Consider the following 18,546-nt stretch of genomic DNA (forward strand, 5'->3'; position numbering starts at 1 on the left):
CGACTTGCTTAATCCATGAACTTTGTGGGCACCCTTTGACCTCCTTCACAAAGGACTGTCTCTTACAGTAACAACCCGGTGGGCAGGGTCGACTACTAGGTAGCATATACCAAATACCGTATAGCCAGAGTTAGTGTTCATAGACTATACAGGTAATAGGCCTTTCATCAGTCTCACGGAGCAATCACCAGCTTGACAGTCATTCTAGCGATATCTCGTGATTCTACATTACCAAAGACATCAATTTACCTCTTCAAGTCACTATTTGGTGTCCATGTCTCGCAGCCACAGATTAAGACAGGGAGCACAAGCTACAAGAAGATTGTCCTTCTGTACAGGTATCAAAAATGCCATATACTCATGCTGAGCGAGTTCACAACACCGTGTGCCAGGCCAATCTGCCGTAAGACTTCCTGAACAGACCCACCATTAATTTGCAATATGCTGCCAACTTAAGGACACCCTAAAGGTACAACAGGAGCAAGAAAAAAGTACACAACATTGTTACTTTATTAAAAAAAATAAAGTAACCTACCTCAAGTAAAATAGATTACCACATCAATAAACTTTGTACATGCACTTCAAACTCTAATTAAGTATTTTGTAATATTCAACATTTTTTCAACTCCCCATGAACTCACTTCAAAACTACAAAATGTATAGAGAATATAGTTATCAAATAAAATATGTCCAAATATATCATTATACCACTTATGTACATTGCACCATGTACATTTTTGTACGGCAGTCATCACTAAAAGCCCTTTGCCCTGAGATATACAGTGGTGGGGATGATTCTGAAACCACTAATTAACAAAGCTAACTTTTTTGTTAGAGGATTAGCATTTCTGCTAACTTTGGAAATTGTTGGTTAATTAGAAAATAGTTAGTTAATTAATTAGCTTATGTTAAATTAAGTTCCACTAACAAAGTCCACTAACAAAACTAATACATGTTTCTTCCTGTCTGTTATGGGCTTGACTCCAACAGGCAGTCTGGCACGCCATTGGCTGACTACATGCAAAAATGACAAGACGTGAATGGTGGAACCAACAGCACCTGAGCTGCATTGTGTAATTCTGCAGCTCTGGATTCAGTTTATTTACGATGTCACGTTGTTGACAGTCTTACAGTGTTAGCAACAGCAGCAAGTATTATTGCTTATCATTATAAATTTATTGAGTGAAGACATTTTTGTTATGCCTGAGGATGTTGGGCCTGTTGAGGAGCCTGCAGTGGCTGTGGGTGAGGCGGAGGCCACTCAGACTGAGGAGAGTGAGGGCCACAAGTATTAGAACCCGTGGCTTGCCTGGAGGACTACTTTGTCCTTAAGTCAAGGGATAAGAGGAATATCAGCCTCTGGCACTAGTAATGTCATTTGTTCATTTAATTTTAATGTACACCTTGATCATCATCTGATCATGGTGGGTTGCACCTTTTCGGACAGATCTATCTTTAAGCTAAAACATATAAACGATAGCCAAAAAACAGACTGAAGCTAAATTCATATAAAATTAAGCTGTTAGCAAAAGCTTATGACAATTTTTTAGTGGTTCAGTGGTTTGGCATTAGCAAAGCTAACTTAACAGTAAGTTAAATAGTGGTTAGCAAAGCTTACCTCTCAGTTAGCAGTGCCCACTACTGGATATACATAACTTACACTCATGTAAATCTAAAGGCACAGCAGACAACCCTTCAAAGTCTGGCATTTAGTGCACCTGGCTCTGGGCCCAGCCACGGCTCATTGAGCTCCTGTGCCAGGAGAGGAAACCTATCCGACCCGAAGTATAAAGACGGCTTCTCCCCGACACAGGCAAGGATGGTGGGCACTCCAAAAGCCTGCAATAATGAGGCATGAGGTGTGACACATGAAAGGCCAACTGTGTGAATGTAGAGTGAGATAAACTATTTCCTGAAGCATCATAAGCATGTGTATTATGTGTGCAAGGTTGCCTAGAGAGTACCTTTAATCATCTCTTTATTGAAATGGCGGGTAAGATATGTATAGTAAATGCAAATGGGTCAGCAAGTACACTTCAACTGATCTACATTGATTACTTATCTAGCTACTAATACCAGTGACAGTACATGAAAAGATAGTGGAAGGTATTCTTATGGAGGTCTGCACTGCCTACTCATCTAGCTACATACAAGAGAAAAGGACTTACCCCATGCTTGGCGGCCTCCGCCGTGTGGGCCCTCAGCTGCTCCTTGATGGCTGGTTGAATTGCATGCTCCTTTGCTTCAGCAACTGCCTCTGGGGTCAGACCAGCTGCCAACCCTGCTGCTGTCAGCACCTCATCTGTTGTAATGTCTTCATCCTGTAGTGATAGAAAACTGTCAAACTAGGCTATTTTTAGAAAATGCAATATTTCAATAAACCTTCTGAGAAAAATAACCAAGGCTAACAAATGTAAAAACTGAGGGAGAATGTAGATCTACACCACGTCATCCAATAGTGAAAGAGCAAAAGAATAATTATTTGATGTCTTACCCTGCCCCAGACTGCCAACCAGAGCTGGCGGCTTGCCTCCTCCAAGTGGCTGGGGTGCAGGAGGCTGATGGCTGTCAGGAAGCGGCTAGGGATGAGGGAACCCTTCACAAACATCATTTGGAATACGTCCTGGAATGTGTTTAATACATATTAGAAACCAATAATGATGGGGGTAAAAAAATTCAGATAATTTTCTTCTTTATACAAGTAAAATTAAGATTATACTTTTATGGCACTGTGATCAAAAAGCAATACCACTGCCAGAATTGAACTACCAACATAAGATAGAGCAGAATGTAAACAACTATAAAATGTATAGTTTAAACAGCTCTGTAATATTGCCTACACATTACACAAGCAATGAAGTTAAGTTGGCCATGAATTCAAATTGCCATGTCTCTTTATTACTAGTAAGAAATAAATGAATGCATGATCAAAGAAAATCATAGGGCACAATAGACCAAAGACAACAAGCAGCTTACTTCAGGCATTTTCAGAGGCACGTTGTAGTGGGCTGCTGTGCGAATCAAGTCCTTTGTCATGTAGGGCGCTCTGTTAGGCTTCATGGCCGGCGCGATGGTCCCAGCAGCCTTGCCGACACCCATCAGCAGCACAGGCTTCAGATGTAGGTCAATGTTCCAGTGAGCCTGGTATCTGGTGAGAACCTGTAGAAGAAATATTATGAAAATGACAATAAAGCATATACCGTAATAAGGTAAACAAACACACAAAAATAGAAAAGATAATTAAAAACTACACATGATTAGGCAGTCAGAGTGTGCCATCAAATTATGTCTCGGTAAAGAAAGAAAATAATAATATCACATGGGATGCAAAGTGTGGGGTAAATAGTTGGATGCTTTTGCCCACCTACTACTACACTAACAAAGTAAATTATCAGCTTAAGGTCTACACCATAACATCTAGTAGGACTTACCTCAAAACCAAACCAGGCATAGGGTGATATCACATCATAGTAGAGAACAACTTTCTTTTTTTCCCCAGCAGGACTGGCACTGTAAATAATAAGATATTATTTAAAACACTTTACGAACAACAAGTTATTAGTGTATAACTCTACATGATTTTTGTTCACCTATGGCTATGAGGCAAACACATTAATTACTTCCACTGTCTACCACAACATGCTGATACCACTAAACTGCATACTCATCCATGCATACAACTCCCTCCCTGCTGTTCATCTCAAACTACATAACTACTGTCAATGATACTGATTGTTCGTCATGCATATATCCCACAGTATATCATATCATGTTTCATCCCTGTACATTACTTTACAAGAACATGGTTCTGCATCAACTTCAACATACTAAAATAAGTATGACAAATAAAAAAGTGTACTAGTAACCTTACAGCTTTGCAGGGGCTGCATCAGGCTCTGGTCCCTTCCAGGTTTGACCAATATCTCGTGCAATCAAATGGAACCTGTCAGAGCCAAAGAACATTGATGGCTTCTTTTTGGTGTGGGTAAAGATTGTGGGCACACCAAAAGCCTGCAACAAAATATTACCACTAGGAGAGAGATGCACAATAAATAGAAAAAGAAACTGTAACTAAGTATGTAGCTTTCATGTGTACTTCAAGATTCAGTAAATATAGAAAGAATGAAATGGAGGTAATAATTAATATCAATGGTCTGATGTAAAACATACAAGAATTTTCCATGAGAATATGAACACACGAAAAGTATGTTGAAGGAATTTACTCCAAGCTCGATGAGCTCCTTGGTATATGCTTCCAGCCGCTGCTTGGTGGCTGGCTGACTCGTGTGCTCCTTCACCTCGGCAACAGCTTCTGGTGTCAGACCTGCCGCCAAGCCCACTGCTGCCAACACTTCATCTGATGTGATGTCTTCATGCTGCAGAGACAAATAAAATACTATATTAATAAATAACCTGTAATATAAAGCCAATAAAAAAATCTTGATTAAGAGAGGAATGTTCAGATCAGTACAAAACCAAGCATAAGAACATCCACATACGCAGTGTCTTATGACTGACCTTGCTCCAAGCAGACATCCACAGCTCCCGACTGGCCTGCTCTAGAAGCCCTGGATACAGCAAGTCGACAGCCGTCAGGAAGAGGTTGGGAGGGAGGGAATCTTTCCCTGTGACCGTTTCGTAGGTTTTCTGAGAGTAAACGAAAATAAATTTTCTTCTCATACACTTTCCTAATTGTTTTCATTATGTCCATGACAATCTGCTCAGTTAGTGTCTTCCTGAGAAAACATTACAAAAATTAACATATCACTAGGGACCTTACTGCTGACTAGCCAGTTATGTTGTTTTCTTAATCTGACAACTGACAATGCCATGAGTCACTCTGTCAGCTTATACTACAGTATTTATATTTAGTCAATCAGTGAGTTCAAGGCAAAACTTTACTTACATCTTCCAGCCTCAATGGGACGTTGAAGTACCTCGCACAGCGTCGGATGTCCTCCAGGTGATAGGCGGGGTTTTTGGGGCGCAGCATCTCTGGGGTGGTGCCGATGGTCTTTATGATGTCGGCCAACAGTACTGGCTTTAAGTGTAAGTCAACATCCCAGTGTGACTTGTATCTGTGAAGCACCTGGGGAAATGGTAAGTGTTAATAGTCTACAGTTTACTATTTGTAGCTGTGGAAAAACAATTTGCTTGACGTCAAAAAAAGATCTTTCAGTAATAGGGGCATATATTTATGGAGTTCTTTGCTGAAACACATTGTTTCTCTTAACAATCTGAACTCTTTTTAAAGTCAGTGCTCTCTGACCATCTCAATATTTTTTTCTGGTTTCACACACAGCTGAATATGCTGCACCCTCTAACTGCAGATCAGGTTTAGTTAGGTTTTATGGGGACAGAGTAGTTAGATTTTATAGGGAGAGAGTGTTGGTTAAGTGTGAGGTATTATTTATTAAAACATCCAAAGAGATATTTACCTATTAAAACACCCATGGCACTGAGGTGTTTGACACTAATCTTCTGTGATAGACCTTGGCATCTTACTTTTTAACCATTTCCATTATAAATTACTCATTTGTGAGCAGCTAACTAGGAATCGACAGGCTACCATTTCAGCGGTGACAGGCCACTATTTTAGCGGCAACAGGTTCCTAGCCTCAGCAGCAAGGCGTTACTTCTTTAGAGGCGATAGGTTACCATGTGCTGGGTTTAGGGGAGGTTCTGTTAGTTACCTGAGGAAAGCTCAAAGTGACAGCATGCAGGTTTAGTGGCAGTGAAGTCCTCTGCCTTGAATTGGGCATAACTCGAAAAGTGGACATTTGCGACGGAAATGAGGTACAAAATCATGCAATTCCCTACGTTTATCACCAGAAAACATGAACCACATAAGAAAATCGTTGGTTGGGTGAAACTGTAAATTGTCCCCCGACTGTCTTACAAGTCTCAATACAGTGATCTAGACATTATCAACCCTTAAAGACACTGTCATTTAAATCCGTAAAGACTCACCTCAAAGGCATACCAGGAGAAGGGGGACGTCACATCGTAGTAAAGCTCAATTTTCGTTTTGTCTGTGCCGGTGGATGCCTGCCTTGCCATGGTGGGCGGGGTGAGGTGCCTCTTATCGTGCCTTGTGGTGAGGGCGGCGAGGCAGTGGGGCGGGCACCAGGTGGAGGGGAGTCTGCCAAGGCCCCGCACCACACCTAGGGTCACGAGGGCCATGGGGGGGAGGGGGAGGGGTGATAATTAATGAGGCAATCAGACAATCACGGTGAGGTCAGGTCCTGTGCCGCGCGTGTTGTTGTTGCTGTTTGTTGCTTCTTCTTCTTCTTCTTTTGACCTGTAACGCTTTAGGTCTTCCTCCTCTCGGTCCTCTTTTATCAGTCAATCTTTTGTCTTTTCTTCTTATTCTTCCCAAGTTCTTGCGTGTCTTAAGGCGTCATCTGGCGATCTCTCTAACGCATCATTGTAGGATAAGTAAAAAAAAATTGAGTATGAAAACCCATCATCATCATTACACTCTGTCCTGCCTGGGGGTTGGGATGGCATGTTCCTCCCTTCTCCCTTGTTGTTTACCTGCAACAATAAACTATCAATCAATCAATAACAAGAAAGTGAAACGATGTCATTGGTCAATATTATGTACAGGAAAATGATGTTTACAAGAATTACCGTCTAATGCAATAACGTACATTATAAGTAGCTATATAGGGAAATGCTCCTTATGAACTACAGATCTCAGTTATTGTGACAAAATGAAAGTGTTGTTCTGAATGAAAAAAGGAGAAATAGTGTTGGTTCATCACTTCACATGGACAAGAAAGTCGCAAGAATTACTTGTGGTAGTTCTTGCTCGCCAGATTCCTTTCGTTCTTGCTAGTAATGTTTGAGCTGTTATCTTATCCTGCTTATCTCTTCTTTTACCAACCATCACTCCTATCATCATTTACGTGGAACTGAGATAATAAGTGACCGGTTGTTGGAGGTTCACCGATCGAGTTTTATCGTAGTATAGTATATGAACATAACAGCAAGGCATAAGAATTAACCCTGATACTTTGTTTGTGACACTTCAATGAGAGAGAGAGAGAGAGAGAGAGAGAGAGAGAGAGAGAGAGAGAGAGAGAGAGAGAGAGAGAGAGAGAGAGAGAGAGAGAGAGAGAGAGAGAGAGAGATTTACATAGATATTCAGACCACACAGACCCCATAAAAGATAAAGGGCATCTCCCATCTATCAGAGCAGGCTGAAAATTTATGCCGATCTTCTTGGGAGGTTTTGTCTCTCTTCATCTGAAAGCCACGAACAACATATTAGGTTGGTAAAAAAAAACATGGAATGCATATTTTATTATCTGAGTCACATTTCCCATTGTGAGCGCAGCAGCAGGGGAATGGCTAGATATTTAAAAGATAAGAAAAAAATAATAAATCACAACTGGGCCACACAACCACTGACACTATACACCATCACATGGCTTTCTTACACTACAGACCTAATTACCGCACATCATATTATGCCCTGAATACATATGGGGTACATCACCAAGCCTCTGCCACCTGGTTTGGAGGACAATACAACAGGATAGAGCAAGGGTGTGGAGGCAGATATAAAAAATAAACTCTTGACTCCAGGAAATTTTAAGATTGCAACTCCAACTCCACCACCCTCTCCCTCCCCCTCTTCAGCATTACAGTGGTAGGTAAATCAAACCCAACCGCACCACACCCAGCCACATAACAATATATGTATCATAAAGGAGTTAGAGATATTTTTACTGACTGACTCCAACTCCACACCCCTGGGAGATTCACAACCCTAGCTTCCACCTGCAGGTTACAGGCCACCTACAGAAGCGCAGAAGGCTACTTGTACTACATAAGAGACAAGGGGAGCAATGGATTGCTGCCTCATAATTACTTCATCACTTACTGTGAGAGAAAAAAAATTACAATGGTAGGCTGTATAGTTACAAAAATTATATAAAATATTTAACACATCCAAGCAACAGAATATGCATACCTCTCCTAGGATAACAAAGCAGTATGGTAAAAAAATTCCACTCCAATTCCAATAATTTAGTAAAAACTTTTAAACTTTAAAAGGCAGATCTACATTTCATATGAAAACTAGGCATAATTTTAGTATGACTGGTAATTAAGAACCCTCTATACTGCATTTCAATATATATATACTAATAACATAAAACAACACTTAGAGTCCACTATGCACCATCACAACCACATCAACAACAACACTCACTTACTAACACCAACACCCACGTCAGTCTGAGTCCAAGCCCAGGCCATCCACCTCGTCTTCATCTCCTCCCATGGCTCTCCAGAAGGCCACAGCCACTTTCTCAGCATAGTCTCGGCGCTGGTTGGGAGGAAGGTTTGCCGCTGTCCTCTTCAGGTGCTCAAAGCTAGAGAAGAGGTTTTCAAAGTCGCCATCTTCACCCAAGCAATCTCGAATCATGGATGGGTCCAATGCATTTTCTGAAACAAAAGAGGTTTATGATTAAGGGTGTTGGTGCCATGATGTTGCATATTATAATAAACCAAAATCCAACAAAAATCCATATATAATCCTCTATGATCATTTATGTAATACTGAATTTTCTGTCTATCTATATCTCTGATGCCATGCTCCCTCACTGGAACCTCCTACAAAGAGTGATCACGGCAGACACTTACCTAACTCTTCGTCAGGTGGGTTTGAAGCACTCTCCTCCAGGGCCAGATTATCCAGTCGAGAGTACATCACTTCCTCACCCTCTTGTGGGCTGCTGGCACTCTTGTCTTCCTGCGAGGACACAGACTGTAGGACTGCACTCAGCCTGTTCCCTTGACTGTCTGAAAAGCAATGAATGGTAAGTTGGCATCACTGTCTAGCTCCTAAATTGGAGAATGTCTATAAACTGAATTGATAGATAAAAAATCATATGAACAGATAGCACGATTATAAGGTAATAGTATCTTCAGGGCTTTAATTGAAGGGGAATAAGGGAGGGCTGCTATACTTCCCTGCATAAAATTCTAACTAAAGCCATTTCAGTAATAAATCTTTCATCACGTCTAAGGATCCTTCTTGAAATTGTTTTACAAACTGACAAGTGCATACCTTTCATAGTCAGGTTGGACCAAGTGTATGCATGCAGAGCCTGGCATATGCGCTTGAAGCCCCATGACTCATGAAAGTCATCTTCTTCGGGATCCTCGGCCTGGGGCTGGTGTGGGTGCAGCTCCACAAGCTCCCAGCCATTGCTGATGCACCACTGCTGCCCTGCAAAGATGTAGTCATGGTGACCGAGGCACTAGCTTGTATTTTCCCTTGGTCATGGGATGAGGAAAATATGAGTTTAACTGTTAAAAATGAACACTACAAAACACCCAACTTTAAGTCAAAAAACATATTGTGGAAACAGAGAACTTAGTTAGGTTGAGACCCAGTTCAGCTGACCTTTGAGTGTTGAGAGAGTGTCGGTGTTGTCGTCCTCAGCGAGGGCGTCACACACCAGCAGCTGGACTTCTGGCTCAAAGTCTTCAGTTTTCTCTACCAAACTATTAACTCTCTCCAGGACATCATTCTAGAGTACAACATATAAATTCTCCTGTAGTAAAACAACAAATAGGAATAACAAAAAGTTAATAATACAATAAATCATGCAAATTACAGTGTACAGTAAAAAATAAATCATATTAATTTGGTATTAGGTTGCAGCATACTGTTAACAGATACCTATAAACTAGAAACTTAGATTAGTTTATAATACAAACACACACACAGACATACACCCCCCCAGCCTGCACTAACCTGCGCTGAGTCACAGTATATGATGAGTGCCTCCCCATTCTCCAGGATCCAGGGCAGGCACTGTTCTGGCTGCGAGACACACGCCAACTGGACGGTGGCCGTGTAGTACTTGTTCTCCACCCACCACTCCCAGCACTCCACGCCGTCCACCACTGAACTCGGCTCCGGCAAGCATTCTTTGTCCAAAATGCCTGAAAAAAGGGAAGATTGGGGATTATTGAAGAGAGGATAGCCAACTAATTTCGAGACACTGCTCATTTCTATACAAAATATGATGCTTTTCAGTATGGATGGTATATTTCTCTGGAAATGTCTAAATAATTGACATTCAATGCCTGTTGTGCACCTGCCACCGACCCGCTGCCACCTGTTACCACTGGCCCATATAGTGGACCCACCACTGCCTCCACCCCATCCTGTCCTGTGCTGCATATTGTCGGTCCACACTGCGTGCCAAATAAATTTAAACTAACCTAACCTAACGTAACCTACCTAATAGGGGGCTTCGTCTCGCCCCCTATGACCTCCTTTCTATTTTCCAGAAGTCATTTGTTACTGCATAGCATTCAGGGACCAAGAAAGAATCCATATTGTAAGTATTAACTTTCCAAGAGGTGGCTACCCTCTCGTCAGTGTTATCCGGAAAATCTGGTTACTGCCTTACATGTTGCAATGGGGCACGTGCCTCCCCAGGGCCGTGGCACTGCCCGCGGGTGGCCTCAGGTGCCGCCCCCTGGCAAAATAATCTTGCCCTGCCGTGCCTCACCTTTCACTACGTCCCGGCCGTCCTTGCCGTGGGTGGAGAGGATGACGAGGCTGGGCGTGGGCGTCATGGTCTGCCTGGCTCACCTGTTCACTGTTGACGCCAGCCTGACACTCCTCTGCCCCAACAGTGCCAACGCTCGGACGTCTGTCATCCCGAACCATTCTTTCGATCCAAGTTTATATACCACTTAATCATTTGGTATTATTTTGTCATCTATGTATTCCTCTACCCTTTAAACCTTCAACTAAACCATAGGAAAGAGTGTATATGTCAAAACACACGTTGAAATAGTCGTGAAAGTGTGTAAACCCGCGGGCCGTGGCTGTGGAGTAGCCCAAAGCGTCCCGCGGCAGCCCAAACCCGCGGCTCACAACATTTTTAATAAACTGATTATATTACCGTGCTTATATCTCGCTTTCTACCTTAAGAAATACTTATTCACCCTTCCATTTTCACAATGCAATACACCACAGTAAGGCGATGTTAAAGAAAGCTTAGATACATGCACTCCATGTCAAAATTGCTTTGTCAAAATCTAAGCTGAACATTAATTATTGTACTCAAGCAAATATTTTATGTTAAGTTATTCTTTACTACAAAGAACACGAAGGCAAACTTGTTGAACTGGCTATCAAGGAATGACAGTAGCAAAATGGTGGGTCAGGTGGCTAATAAAAGGCATGGCTCCCATTCTCATGTATATTCTCTCTAAAAAAAACATGTATGTACCTAATCATCTGAAAACAATGGTGATCAAAACCTACCCTCGTAAGTACACCACCCTGACCTCTTTATAAATAGGATAACCAGTATGTTTTCTCCTCCCACCATGACAGAATTAAAAAGAAAAATATACTTCCACCCTGTGGCATCCCTGTATAAAGATTACAGTAGAAAATGTGTTTGATTTAACTTTTTGGCAGATGCAGATAAATGATCATTGACTGGTGAGGGAACCAATCAAACTATGTGCTGTGCACACCATCTAAGGGACTACACACACACACACATGCAGGCACACATGCATACACCCATCCACACCTACACTTTCCAATATTAATTCCCTGGACGTAGCTCTCTCAATGTTCAGCTAATCAAACATACATTACTTTGACAAACATTCCCAGTTTCTCATAAGTAAATCTGTTTTCCAGAATCAGTAATGTACAGTTATTTTTTATAATCATCAATATATCTATATTGAATCAATAATTCATTAAACCTTTTAAAAGCAATATAACAAAGTTTTGAATATCTTAACATAATTATTTACTACCCAGGAGGGACAGAAATGGATAAGAGTGAGGCAGAGAATAGATTAAGGTCAAACAAACTTTCAACACCTCAAGGCGGCAGGATTCCTTTGTGTAAGCCAGGCTCATCATTTCTCAGTGCTGCTGCTGTGACTGCATGGCCTGTCTAAATACCACATAGCAGGGTAAACAATATCCACAAACTTTTCACCTTTCACATGGCCAAACAGCCTTGTACTAGAGCAGTTACAATGAAGCTCAACAAAATTCTGTTCAACAACAGATAAGTTGTGCATGTCTCATAATTGCAAGGATGATCCAGCTTGGCGTAATGCTGTTGATTTGATAGTCACTCAGTAAGCAACTTATCACAAGAAGTCATTGTGTGCCATATTCCTAAAAACAACTTGCTGTAATTTATGTGCCTCCAGTGCATGAATATTTTGTGGACTTAAATGTGTTGGAAATCACTCACAAACTCTCACATTTTGCATAGAATAGCACACAATGATAATAATATCTAGCAACAGCATAAATTTAGTTCACTAGATAAAAATATCATGACACATATAATTCAGTATTTACTTATGAAACACAGCAACCAAACTTGTGAATATTAATGCAGTTTGCACCTAAGTATTGGATAATTAATAATGTGCATACCATACATACATTATTAACTCTTAAACAGAGATGACAGAAGTGCAGAGACTTCCTCTTGTGTAGGACATGCAATTATTGTCTTGTCTTCTTCATTGAAGTTATTGGTAATAACATCCATTAGCTTTGAGAAGGAGTTCATGACATTTGTACGAACAGGCTTGAAAAGAATGAACTCTGTGTCCCGGTTGGCCAGGTAGAGCTGCATGCTGCGCTGGATGTTGGGGAGGTGAGTGCGGATGTTCTTCAGGGAGCTACTCACCACATCAGCAACCTGAGAAGGGAATATCAATGTTCAGGCATATTATTTTTGCTTATAATTTTTGTTTTCAAAGATATAATAATCTACCTTACAAAAGAAAATATTGGGAAGAAAGATGATAAGGAAGAAATAAAAACCTGACTAAAAAACAAGCCAGTGAAAAACAAGAAGTCTGTAAACCATGATCCACATCTTACCTTCTCCGGCACTGCAAACGGCTGGTTCTTGAGCATGATGGGCTTCACATTCTCCTCCTGGTTCATATGCAGTATGACTTCGGCCTTGGTGAGGAACACAGTTATTGGGCCGGAGAGTGTTTCTGTGCAGGTCAGGATCAGGAGCTCACACAGCTTCTTTAATCGGTTGTCTAAGTCCCTTTTAGAGTCTAGTCTCTGCTCTGTAACCTAGAAATACCAAATAGAAATCAACTATAAGGGTACACTTGACTTCCCTGTTATTTTAAACATATTATATGCTCTGAGTAAGGTCAATCAATATCATATGAATGAAGGAAAATTACAATAAATATAAATGATGTTCCTTACTTGTGGTGTTCCTTCTACAATGAACTCCAGCAAAGCATTGTTGGAAGACAGAGAGAAGAGTCTCCCTCTCTTCTGCACAAGGCCCAGTGCTGCTGTTCGAACCTTGCTCCAGTCCAGACTAGTTTCATGTAGACATGCATCAACCTGGACAAATGAGACAATTGGACAATGAGTTATGAAGGGAAGATGTGTGTGCTGGCTGTACAATAAGAATAATGCTATTATGTTTAAGTAGTGGTGCCAGTTGGTCAACTATGCCATGCTATAAAACTTTTGATAAAAAAGACAAATTGGAGACTGAATGATAATTTGGCTTGTTCTCAACATTAAGTCAAGGTTTCGAGAGAAGAGGCTGAAGCAAGATTTGCTTTTCAGATTGTGGGAAACTGTTCCCTGAGAAGACAACTAAATATATCAGATACATAGCCATACTAGATATTGCTAATATAAGGTATCATAATTGTCACAGCTGACCTGAAATGGTGCCATTTGTTCCCGCAGGATAAGCAGATGTTTTATTTCAAAGAGCTGAGCATCCAGGGGAGAAGATGTCTTGCTGATGGAGGACGAGGCTTTGCTAAGGCTCTGCATGCAGGCTGACAATGCCTCTAAGGACACACCCTAGGAGGAGGAAAAAGGGAATTTTTATACACTGTTTCTTTTGGCCACTGCCTTCATGTGACAAAATAAAGATAGTGGCATTGCATTACTATAAAAAAAATTTAAAAATCATAACATACAATACATAGCAAAAAAATTAACAAGCCCAAGGAAAAATTTTACACTAAAACTTCAAATTAACTTCTGACACAAACCTTATATAAAAAAAACTCTAAAAGCACCACATCATCCCACCTGGAATATGCTTCTGTCAACACATCTGTAGAGCTTGAAAAGGCACATGAGGGTGCGGCGGACCGTTGGGTACCACATGCCGTGGAGGTCAGCCGGGGAGGTGCCCACGCGTGAGAACCTCTCCTCCGACACGCCCGTGATGCTGGCCACCTCCTCACTTGTGGCGGATCTGCAGAACACAAACACGGGAGTAAAAAGAAAGGAAATTGCCGGGGTGGAAAAAAAAGTCTTTTTTTTAAAACAAAAACCATGGTTTGAAAAAAAACATGTTTTTTTTATTTTAATATATATATATATATATATATATATATATATATATATATATATATATATATATATATATATATATATATATATATATATATATATATATATATATATATATATTTACATGTGGCCTATTGCACCGGTAGGCTAATTCATACGGGTCTAATGGGTGGCCCGAGCCCGTCATGGCGCAGGCAATTGTTTATAGTGGTGCCATTATTACTGGCTCATGTTGCACCCCAGAGTTCATTCTTGATTTCACTTGAGCTGTACAGCTTCTTCTAAAGCCTGGGTTGATGGTAAAAAACACACCTGATGGAAGACATGGAGGAGATGGAGGCATTGCGAGAGTGCATCTGTTTTTTCTGACTGGCCAAGGACTCAGCAATGCTTTCCATCATCTGGAGTTTGCCAGGGTAGGCCAGGTCACCTGGCGAGGGGGCGAAGTTGGCAATGTCAGTCTGTACGTAGATGTGTGCCCGGTAGACCAGCCTTTCCTGTGAGTCTTCGAGCATCTGGTGCACGATGGAGGTGAGAGGCGCCAGCTGGGTGGGGTTGTTCTGAAGGTGTTCCTCAATCATCCTGGGGGTAAGGAAGGATTAGAACTTTAATTTTCTACTGCATTCTTCTTTTTGTCAAGCATTCATATCTGCAGCACAGAAAATTATGCTTTATATTAGGTGTGGTATTTTGCTCCACAGGTGTTTCTTGATCATACTTGAAGTACAAACATGATTTACATAATTCTCTATTCTTTATTATACACGTTATTCCTCATTAGAGATAATTATGCCTAATACTTTGAATACTACTACCTAATAGTATATTAATACTACTGTCTAATAATAGAAGAACCTTCCTTAGTGCCATAACTCACCCTCTCCTTAGGATGTCGCAAAGCTCTGATAGTGTTTCTAGGTGGTCAATGTGGATTATCATGGGTCGCAGAACATCATAAAGGCCAGTGCAGAGTGATTGCAGGAAATTATCTAGTTCCGGGGTGGCAGTGGAGAAGAACTGTAAAGAATATTTTTAGTTAGAACAAATAAACATCATACAGTCATACTACATTCCTAGTTTGAATGGAATAAAGACCAAGTCCGAAACTACTAGACAGGCAGCAAAATTGTAATAGCCTTGAAAAATATAGATAACTTTATATCAAACAAACTGCTCATGAAGTGGCTCCTCCCCACCTGATGGAAGAGTGCATGTTCATCCTCACAAACATGCACAAGGAAGGCACAGCCACTGCGCACGAGGGAGCAGTAGTCCCGCTGGTACTTCTGCGACAGCTGGGACACGGCATCAGTCACACACGGTCCCAAGAGTTTTTGTCGCTGTGCGAAATAACACTGATAGCAGTCACTCAGTAAGTTGGTGTACTCAGGGCTGTTTTCTACCCTATCTTCTATCTCGGCCATTAGAGACTTGATTCGGGGCGCATTAGTCCTAAACTTTCCGTAGTATAGCACTGCAGCATTGTCAGTTGTTGGCTTTTCTGAGCCTGACTTTGGTATAACTTGCTGTGTGGCATTTTCTAAAGATTTTGTCACATAAGATTTCACCATCCCCAAAGCTCTACTGAGACAGTGTTTATATTTTGCTAAATACAGTGAAGACTCTTGGAATGTCATATTTGTATTCATGTAACTGATGCACTCATCAATCTTGGCCAGAAGAGGAATGAAGCCTTCACTGGTGACTTGGAATGCTGGAGAGCTGAGCTTCTGACTTATTTTATCAATTTCCTTGAAGTAAGTCAGCTTGCTCTCAATGGTGTCGGCCTTGTTGGCTAGTCTTGTCTGCTCCGCCAGCAAGTGTTCACAGTCTGTGTGCAGGGCACTGGTCTTGTTGGAGACACTCATGTACTGAAAGTTACACAAAGTATTAATGATCAATCAATAATAACAAAACACTAAGGCTATAAACCAAAAAAAAAAAAAAATTACTGGTTACATAGGTACTTGATCTCCACTGATATTTTGAGGATTAATTAATTCTGTGGCTACTCCCACCAAGTTTGAAGGTTTGATATTTACAGGATGATACACAAACATTTTTAGTGAGCACCAAAGAGATTGATAGGAGATGGGGGGGTCAGGTTAGGTTAGGTTAGATTTATTAACTTTAATTGTTTATGATAGAAATGTGTGATATGCTTCGTGCTGTGCTTTTACCATTAATGGTGGCAAAGTAGGTGACAGTAATCTCAATATTCCCCTTGGCACTGCCTACAAAACCCTACCTGAGAAGAAAGATGCTGCAGGTTCTCCAGTGCCTCATCCAGATGTGCCAGGAGGGTGTGGCACTCTGCACGGTGGCCCTCCAGCTGGCTCACATAGTCTCGGTAAGGGCTGTCCTGCTCCTCACACATCTCAACCTCCACGCCAGCAAACCAGGTGAGGAACTAGAAACAGAAGTTCATTGTATGAATAAAGGAAATTCAACAAATTTCTAAATGGAAAGAAAATTAAAGGGTAATTTAGCCAGGTGCAAATAATGTTCTCAATAATGAAGGGGCAGATAAAATTTATGCCAAACGTTGGGTGCACAAAACGAGAGACAGAATAAAAACTAGAGAGCTATACTACAAATATGAAACACAGGAAGGTTAATTAGATATACATAATACTGAAAGCTTGAGTAAGAAGTAACATTATATAAATCATCAAAATCAAGCTGTAACAAAACAAACCCAGTGAATGGAAGCTGTCAGTATATACCATAATAAAATAATAATAATCACATCAATAACATAAGACATCTTCACACACATAGGTCCATATTACAAGTCAAACGCAAGAAGTTTCGGGTCCCTACAATGGTCGGTTTAGGGGCCGTATTACTTGGTTTACTTGGTCGAATCTAGAGGGTGTTCCTCATAGCTGTGGTGGTCCACCGCTGCAGCCGGCCCAAGAGTCCTCCCTCAGGAGAGCTATCTGGTCCGGCACAGAGTTTGAGTTTGACTTGTAATATAGCCCATAAACCCTTGACTCCTGACCTGCTGACTCGACTCAATCTTGACCTTGCCATCTGAGAAGTTTCGGGTCCCTACAGTTATTCATCCCGAACTCTGTAGGGACCTGAAACTTCTTGGATTGGACATAAGGAATGACCCCTAAGCCGACCTTTATAGGGACCCAAAACTTCTAAGGTTTGACTTGTAATACAGCCCATAAACCCATGACTCCTGACCTGCTGACTCGATTCAATCTTGACCTCGCCGAGCTTGAGGGCAGCAAGACTATCATGGAGGCGGTGCTTGGAGGAGGGGTCCGCTGAGATGCTCCTGCCCTCCCCGCCCCCTTCCCCGCCTTCCTTACACGGAGGCAGCGGGCGCCAGTCTCCCCCCGCCGTCACCTCGATGATGGAGTCTCGTTCCCTAGGGGTGAGGGGGGCGAGGGGCGAGCTGTCATCCTCCCAGTTTGATAAATTTTCCTTCACCCGGTTAACATCCACATCTGCCACGTCCTCCATTTTCCTCTTTTTCTGCCCTGTATCGCTTCCTAGGTCCTCTTTCCTTTGGTCTTCTCGTCTGGTTATCGATGTAGTTTGCTTTTCAGTGGTGTTATAGTGTTTGTCTTGGTGTATATTATGGCACCCGGGCGGTCTTGTTTACATCTGCCACGTCTTCCATCTTTGTTTTGACGGCGGGTGGCGGACGAGACCTCGGGACGTCACTCTAATTATTGGATATATATAAACTAGACACCCTCTTTTCCCTTCACTACTTTGGTGCCTTAAGATCGGGGGAATGTAAATGGTTCTAGTAAAAATATCTAGGTTCAATATATTTGCTCATACAGGGGAGATTTGACGGCGAGTGGGGGACGAGACCTCGGGACGTCACTCTAATTATTGGCTATATTAACTAGATAAACCCTTTTCCCTTCACTACTTTGATTCCTTAAGATCTGGGATATGTATATGGTTCTAGTTTAAATGTCTAGGTTCAATATATTTGATCATACAGGGAAGTTCTAATAGACAGCCGCATACCAAGACGGAATGACGGGCGTATCAGCAGAAGACGGAAGAGGAAAACAGGATTAATAATGTGTTGGCCATTAGTTATTTGCCTATTGATGAAGGAATTAGGATGAGTTGATAAACATTCATCTACTCCTAAAGTCATCCATTAAGGCAGGGAAGAAGAGAAT

At 41.5% G+C, this 18,546-nt stretch overlaps 3 protein-coding genes across 4 annotated transcripts; all 3 read right to left on the reverse strand.

The window, feature by feature from the left end:
• Positions 1-496: 496 nt before the first annotated feature.
• LOC126998120 (uncharacterized) lies at positions 497-6,443 on the reverse strand. 2 transcript variants are annotated; one of them, XR_007752643.1, is made up of 11 exons: positions 5,971-6,443; positions 4,907-5,089; positions 4,519-4,647; positions 4,224-4,376; positions 3,872-4,011; positions 3,432-3,510; positions 2,977-3,159; positions 2,495-2,623; positions 2,169-2,321; positions 1,619-1,839; positions 497-1,266 (listed from the first exon to the last, which is right to left on the reverse strand). XR_007752643.1 is itself a non-coding variant. In XM_050859527.1 (10 exons), the coding sequence occupies exons 1-10, from the start codon at positions 6,181-6,183 to the stop codon at positions 1,696-1,698; spliced, it is 1,506 nt and encodes a 501-aa protein (XP_050715484.1). In that variant the 5' UTR covers positions 6,184-6,442; the 3' UTR covers positions 497-1,695. The 2 variants fall into 2 exon arrangements, 1 of the variants encoding a protein (XP_050715484.1); XM_050859527.1 differs by having other exon boundaries at positions 497-1,839; positions 5,971-6,442.
• Positions 6,444-7,293: 850 nt separating this feature from the next.
• Positions 7,294-10,806, reverse strand: LOC126998121 (alpha- and gamma-adaptin-binding protein p34-like). The gene is made up of 6 exons (XM_050859528.1): positions 10,542-10,806; positions 9,776-9,966; positions 9,422-9,548; positions 9,083-9,244; positions 8,656-8,814; positions 7,294-8,457 (listed from the first exon to the last, which is right to left on the reverse strand). Exons 1-6 carry the CDS (start codon positions 10,606-10,608, stop codon positions 8,243-8,245), a joined length of 921 nt encoding a protein of 306 aa, XP_050715485.1. The 5' UTR covers positions 10,609-10,806; the 3' UTR covers positions 7,294-8,242.
• Positions 10,807-11,226: 420 nt separating this feature from the next.
• On the reverse strand, positions 11,227-18,056 carry LOC126998119 (conserved oligomeric Golgi complex subunit 3-like). The gene is made up of 10 exons (XM_050859526.1): positions 17,582-18,056; positions 16,632-16,793; positions 15,580-16,254; positions 15,261-15,400; positions 14,696-14,965; positions 14,117-14,285; positions 13,736-13,882; positions 13,262-13,405; positions 12,914-13,120; positions 11,227-12,728 (listed from the first exon to the last, which is right to left on the reverse strand). The coding sequence occupies exons 1-10, from the start codon at positions 17,861-17,863 to the stop codon at positions 12,471-12,473; spliced, it is 2,454 nt and encodes an 817-aa protein (XP_050715483.1). The 5' UTR covers positions 17,864-18,056; the 3' UTR covers positions 11,227-12,470.
• Positions 18,057-18,546: the final 490 nt, after the last annotated feature.

This window comes from Eriocheir sinensis, chromosome 13 (genome assembly GCF_024679095.1).
Source record: "Eriocheir sinensis breed Jianghai 21 chromosome 13, ASM2467909v1, whole genome shotgun sequence".
Lineage (NCBI taxonomy): Eukaryota > Metazoa > Arthropoda > Malacostraca > Decapoda > Varunidae > Eriocheir > Eriocheir sinensis.

Excerpts from the sequence above, each read along its gene's own strand:
- LOC126998120 (XM_050859527.1), bottom strand. The coding sequence starts at position 6,183 with ATGGCCCTCGTGACCCTAGGTGTGGTGCGGGGCCTTGGCAGACTCCCC. Across the intron at positions 3,511-3,871 it reads GATGCAGCCCCTGCAAAGCT|TGCCAGTCCTGCTGGGGAAA; the intron begins GTAAGGTTACTA and ends TATTATTTACAG. Across the intron at positions 1,840-2,168 it reads CGGAGGCCGCCAAGCATGGG|GCTTTTGGAGTGCCCACCAT; the intron begins GTAAGTCCTTTT and ends TCATTATTGCAG.
- LOC126998121 (XM_050859528.1), bottom strand. The coding sequence starts at position 10,608 with ATGACGCCCACGCCCAGCCTCGTCATCCTCTCCACCCACGGCAAGGAC. Across the intron at positions 9,245-9,421 it reads CACTCTCTCAACACTCAAAG|GGCAGCAGTGGTGCATCAGC; the intron begins GTCAGCTGAACT and ends ACATCTTTGCAG. Across the intron at positions 8,458-8,655 it reads CCCACCTGACGAAGAGTTAG|AAAATGCATTGGACCCATCC; the intron begins GTAAGTGTCTGC and ends CTTTTGTTTCAG.
- LOC126998119 (XM_050859526.1), bottom strand. The coding sequence starts at position 17,863 with ATGGAGGACGTGGCAGATGTGGATGTTAACCGGGTGAAGGAAAATTTA. Across the intron at positions 16,255-16,631 it reads TGCAGCATCTTTCTTCTCAG|TACATGAGTGTCTCCAACAA; the intron begins GTAGGGTTTTGT and ends TGTAACTTTCAG. Across the intron at positions 13,883-14,116 it reads TTGACAGAAGCATATTCCAG|GGTGTGTCCTTAGAGGCATT; the intron begins GTGGGATGATGT and ends TCCTCCTCCTAG.